At 32.6% G+C, this 5,762-nt stretch overlaps 1 protein-coding gene across 1 annotated transcript; it reads right to left on the reverse strand.

Annotated features, from left to right (window-relative positions):
* Positions 1-228: 228 nt before the first annotated feature.
* Positions 229-5,077, reverse strand: LOC134699902 (baculoviral IAP repeat-containing protein 3-like). The gene is made up of 4 exons (XM_063561301.1): positions 4,008-5,077; positions 2,181-2,553; positions 1,685-1,819; positions 229-876 (listed from the first exon to the last, which is right to left on the reverse strand). Exons 1-4 carry the CDS (start codon positions 4,983-4,985, stop codon positions 671-673), a joined length of 1,692 nt encoding a protein of 563 aa, XP_063417371.1. The 5' UTR covers positions 4,986-5,077; the 3' UTR covers positions 229-670.
* Between the last annotated feature and the right edge of the window lie 685 nt (positions 5,078-5,762).

A 5,762-nucleotide genomic window follows, 5' to 3' on the forward strand; every position in this document is an offset into this window, starting at 1 on the left:
AATCAGCTAAATTGATTCGTGCATTAGAAAAACATAAATATATCAAATGTTTCGTGTTTATTTTTAGTGATGAAATGCGAAGGCATCTAGGCACTATCTACCAGACTGATGACAACACAATGGAGCACTATTTTTTGTTTGAAGACGTGCCAGGCTTTGATTCAAATATTTACATCTTAAATCTCTTTTATTCAAATATTTACATCTTAAATCGCTTTAACAAACGAAAACATTTAAATTAGGGTTTACTAACAAACCCCTTTCATGAAATAAAAGAAACAAGGAAAACCTAATCGTATTAAATCAGAACAGTCATTGCGACAGTGGAAGTAGAATGACTATTAGTCCTCAATAGCTACCTCAGTCGCTGTATAAACAAAATACATGTCTATCCATGAATTAGACCGTAAGATAACTGAAAATTGTCGGAATGAAAGTCTTTATCTAAAGATATGTTCTCTGTTACTGTAAGCTGATCATCTGATGACTATTTCCTTCTTCTTGATCATTTCATTGAATAATGCGATGACTAACGTGTACGTATAAACGGACGCAAATATCTGTCCAAGTTCATTGAGCAATTACATCGACTAATTGAAACTTTCGACGTGATATTCGATACGTTTTCAATCTAACGATAACTTTAATTGTAAAAATCTTTCATATCGCCTCATGCAAGGAATGTCTTCACTGTACCTTTAACATACATTTTACATACAGGACATTTTCGCATTGCCGGAGCACAATCTATACAACATACGATATGTCCGCATGGTAAGAAAGCGACAGTAGAGTCAAACTCTCTACACACTTTACACTCTCTTTGTTCTTGTAGCTGCCTATTTTCTTCTAAAATCAAATGAGTGTCTGGAAAAATCAAAATCGATAGAATAAATTAAGTAGTGAAAATATGAAATAAAGTTGCAAATTCGAAATGTCTATCAATCTTCATATGCATTGTCATTTCCTGAATTTTGTCGCGATATCAAAGAACCATATCTGGTTAGTTGCGATTATATTTGATACAAATGTTTGCGTTATCAGTGAAATTAAATCATTCATATAACCAAGTGTGAAATAAAATTAATCTACTAATTTATAGTTTTTTTTAGAAATTCTCTCGTTAGTATGCACATGGGAATGTTTTTTTAGATTATGTCTGTGTTTCAAATTGATAACAACTTTCGGTATTTGCAGTTTTTTGTCTTTAGATAACAAAAGTAGACCTAATCTGTACCGATACCGTGCCACATATTCTCTAATTATGACATTTATCTTAGTGTGGACTATGATACCGAGTGGTGTATGCAGAGCAGATAACGTAAATCCTGTCGACGCAACATGTCTCGCTCCTTTTTAAGGTTCGTGCAATATTCTGAGTTGGTTTCTTACCTTCATTTTTACATCGGAAAAATACTGTAGGTCTAATGCATGATAATTAATTCTTTATTAAAGCACAAATTACACCATAATAGGGCCAGAGGAATGATAAATATCAATACAAAAGAGCACAGTTGTTTTTTAAAGGAATTCTGAGGATGAGGTGAGAAATGTGTTAAAAATTACTAGAATATGATTTCATTTAAACAATCAAGCATAAAGTTTTTCATGAGTTATTAGCAGTTATCACTTGTTGTTGATGCTTGTACTACGTTCATTGCTTGAAATATTTTTACATACTTACCATCAAAAGAAACGCCACCTATGCCTTCTGCTGTGCTAGTTTCTGAAACACCTAAAACTTCTATTGTTTGCTGGATGCCCTCTCTGAGAAGAACATTCATGATATCTGTTGCTGAAATATCTGAGAATCTTTCAACTGGAAAACGATTTTGGACATTTGATAAACATGATAAAAGAACTTTAACAAATTGATTTTTTTATCAATAACCTAAATATCAAATACATTTAATTGAATTATGTTTTTGATTAAGAAAATAAAGTTCATTTATTTTAATGAATCAAAACACAAACAATGCCCATTCAAGTCCGCACAATATATGATAAACCATTATTGATGATCTTTAACTCGAGTCAGAGTAACAAGGCGGAATTTGTGATGTTAGTAACTGTTCTTCTGGAAAACAAAACACTTATACATGGCATTTAATCATACCATTCAATTAAATGTTCATTGCTGTTCAAAGATTTTGATTCCGTACATTTTAATCATCATTTACCTGCGTTTAGTCTCTGAATTTCATTTACAGCATCCATTACTTGCTGGCTGGTAAATCCCATCTCTACAACAGTTCTAGCTGCAATAGTTTGCAATATCATTTGCTCTGTGTGTTCTATATTTGTAGTGGAAACAGAATTATAAGTCGTATTCACCCTAGAAGCAAAAGAGGTACTATCTTTAGTAACTGGTTGTATGCCCGATGATGAATTTCTGCTATTTGATTGGTTTTGGTAATCTGGTGTGCACATATAACTCTTGTCCAACCCGGACACAAAAGTGGAAGCCATGGTTGTATTCCTATTAGATGTGACAGTTCGATCTTCTTGGTGTTTTTTAGGAGTGTAGGTGCTGTTTCTGTTACCTCTTTGATCCTGAAAAGCCATAAAATAGTTATCAAATGTACAAGGATTAAAAAAGTGTAATCCAGACGCGCGTTTCGTCTACCTAAGACTCATCAGTGACGCTCACATCAAAATATTTAGTAAGCTCAAAGTTGAAGACCATTGCGGGTCCAAAATTTCCAAATAGTTATGTCAAATACGGCTAAGGTTATCTATGCCTGGGATAAGAAAATCCTTAGTTTTTCGAAAAAATATTCTAAAACATCGACAAATATTCTGAATCTACCAAAATTTTTAAAAGTCGTCAGTTCTGGTCCAACCAAACCAATAAAAACAGTTTTCATATAAGATATATGCAGTTTATAAAATAATTTGAATTACTGCGCGAAAAATGAAAATTGCACTGTATGAAAATATGCATAAAAGATAACATTAATAAATATAGTGATTAATATGACTGTTTAGAGCAGAAGGTAATTCATTTATTATGCAAATTTGCAAACAAGCTGTTTTTATTTAGCCAATTAAAATATGCAATAAAAAATTAAAATGCAGATGCTACTTTAAGAAAATATTTTGGTCGATTTTGAGACATTTATCCAAAATTTGTTTTTTTCCCCTTTGTTTTTTTCTTTTTCCTTTTCTACCCTTTAGATGGATACACCTAACTATAAAAACCTGTAGTTTTTTTATAAAAACATTTTGGAATTTTTTTCAAATATAAATATGCTTTAAATCTGTATAACAATTCTTTAAAAATAGTTATTATTCATAAAAGGTTCGTGGTGGTAGAAGAATATTCTCATTTTCTGCTGTAATTAATCTTATTTAAAAAAAAAAATGGTACATATTATCTTCAAACGTTACCTGAGATCACCCCTAGTTTAGGTTAGGATTCGTGTTGCGTATTCTTTAGTTTTCGGTGTTGTGTCTTGTGTACTATTGTTTGTCTGTTTGTCTTTTAATTTTTTAGCCATGATGTTGTCAGTTTATTTTCGATTTATTAGATTGAATGTCCCTCTGGTATCTTTTATCAAACCTTATGTCATTTAAAATGAGGGGTCCACGATATGTTTGAAATTAAATAGACTGTGTTCTGAAAATCACTTGAAAAAAAATGCCCTTTTTCCCGATGCAGAAAAGATTAGCAAAGGAAACGTACTAAATATGTCTAGTATATATTTGAATATACATACACCTGATACAGAAAGCGACGAGGTATTGGAACAAATATCATTACAGTACCAAAATATATTTTAAAAATCTTAAAATAAAACGGTAGCAAAACCTGTTGCACAGATCAGATGGATTAAGCAAATCATGTGTTTGTTAAACCAATATGTTGTTTTATAAAAATCATGAATTTGGCTCAATTTAAAAACCCTCACATAATCACTTATTTATTCATATGCACAATTTATAAAAGCCTTCTTTTCATTTGAAACAGACATTGTCTTTATGTGCACATTAAATATAACATTTCAAAATAAGAATACCATGTAATGCTTTTTCAAAACAGCTTGTATGAAGTTCTCTCCCTTGTTTTGTTTCAGGAAGCCACATTGCGGGAACCAGCTAGCATGCTCAACCCATGGGTCATCACCTGCATCCCAGTTTCTTAGTCCTCCGCCACAGTGGAAGCATCTAGTGTAGTTATGGTACCCAGCAAACAGGAAACCAGCTAATGCCATCTCACGTGGTGTTTGGTTTAAATATCCTGGCCATCCTTCAAATGAACTTATTCGCACTTGAAGGGGAGCATAGCTTACGTATCTTGGAATTTGGTTTTGAATACAAATATCCCGCTGATTATTACTAGAATCTCTTTCATAATTGCACGCTGTAGAATTATTCGTTATACCAATATTCTGTGAATTGTTTTTACAGTTAATGGTGGGATTTTTATCACTATAAGTATTACTAGCATTGCTTTGAGACCATTGAGGCGATACGACAGTAGGTTGATCTTCCACAATATCATGATGGGGGAAATGTCTATCGGAGGACGTAATATCACTTATATCATTATGTTTCTGTTCGCTAGTTAAAACGTTTGATAAACAATTATTTTCATTTAAGTGCAACGTATCATTGCCTGATGATAGAACATTGAGATTAAATGATTGTACTTCCAATCGCTCCTGTCTTCTTACATTTTGCAATTCCTCTCCAATAGTGTCCTGCCTGTTACCGTTCACAACGAGGTCACATGAAGGAGATATTTGTCTATGAATATGCATAGGATCATCACCGGAAATCCAGTCAGGGTAAAAAACTTCACATACAAAACATTTAGTCTCAGTAGAATTCCCCGTAGAATAAAATCCAGCTCCGGCGAGACGAACCATGCTTATGTTTATATTTCGAGGAAAATTACGTAGTGAAAATAGTCGTAGCATTTCAGTTGACATCGAGTCATTCGTTTTTTGACCTTTTGCAATGCAATCGACGTACTTATCCATGTTACCAAGTCTGATCAATATTTCTAGAGAGGTAAAGAATCTCAAAAGATCACCAAAAACATCAGTTTTGCCTGTAATGATTTGTTTGTCCAAATTCTTTGATGTCTCTCTTTAGTTGAAATGATAATAATTCTAACATAATAACAGAAGTTCCAGCATTGAATACAAATCGTACAAAAGCTATCTTTTTTCAATTAACTGTTTAAAAACAGACACTTCTGGCTATCTACTCGGTTCATTTTTGTGATTTATATTTCTTTATTTATTGCACAAAACTCAGTCAAAGTCCTGTGACGAGGTTCTTTATTGTGTGTATTGTAAGATAATTTATATGTCTACACTGTTAATCTCTTTGATAAACACTGCGCAGAATATTTACTATAACACTGTCTGTAAACGCTATACCTGCAGCAGCCTTCCATGACGGCTTCGATGATGGCTGTAAAGGAAAACATTGAGTTTTTTTTTAAATAAATCAGAACTTATGTGAGCCAATGATCCATGTTGAAGACCGTAATTGGACCTATAACGGTATAATTTATTTATTGTGACTGGAATTGAGATTTGTTTAATTGGCGCTCATACCACATCTTTCTCTATCTATATATTAATTTTCTTTGGATGTAATTGTGGAGTAAAAGACTGGTACTAACAAGATTTATATCCCCTCACTTTAAATAAAAGACGTCATTTAAGTTAGACGGAATTTGAATTCGTATAGCAAATAAGTGTTTATTATACCAACGATATATCAGTGACTCTCAAATAAAAGCAATA

Source organism: Mytilus trossulus, unplaced genomic scaffold (genome assembly GCF_036588685.1).
Source record: "Mytilus trossulus isolate FHL-02 unplaced genomic scaffold, PNRI_Mtr1.1.1.hap1 h1tg000103l__unscaffolded, whole genome shotgun sequence".
Classification (NCBI taxonomy): Eukaryota; Metazoa; Mollusca; class Bivalvia; order Mytilida; family Mytilidae; genus Mytilus; species Mytilus trossulus.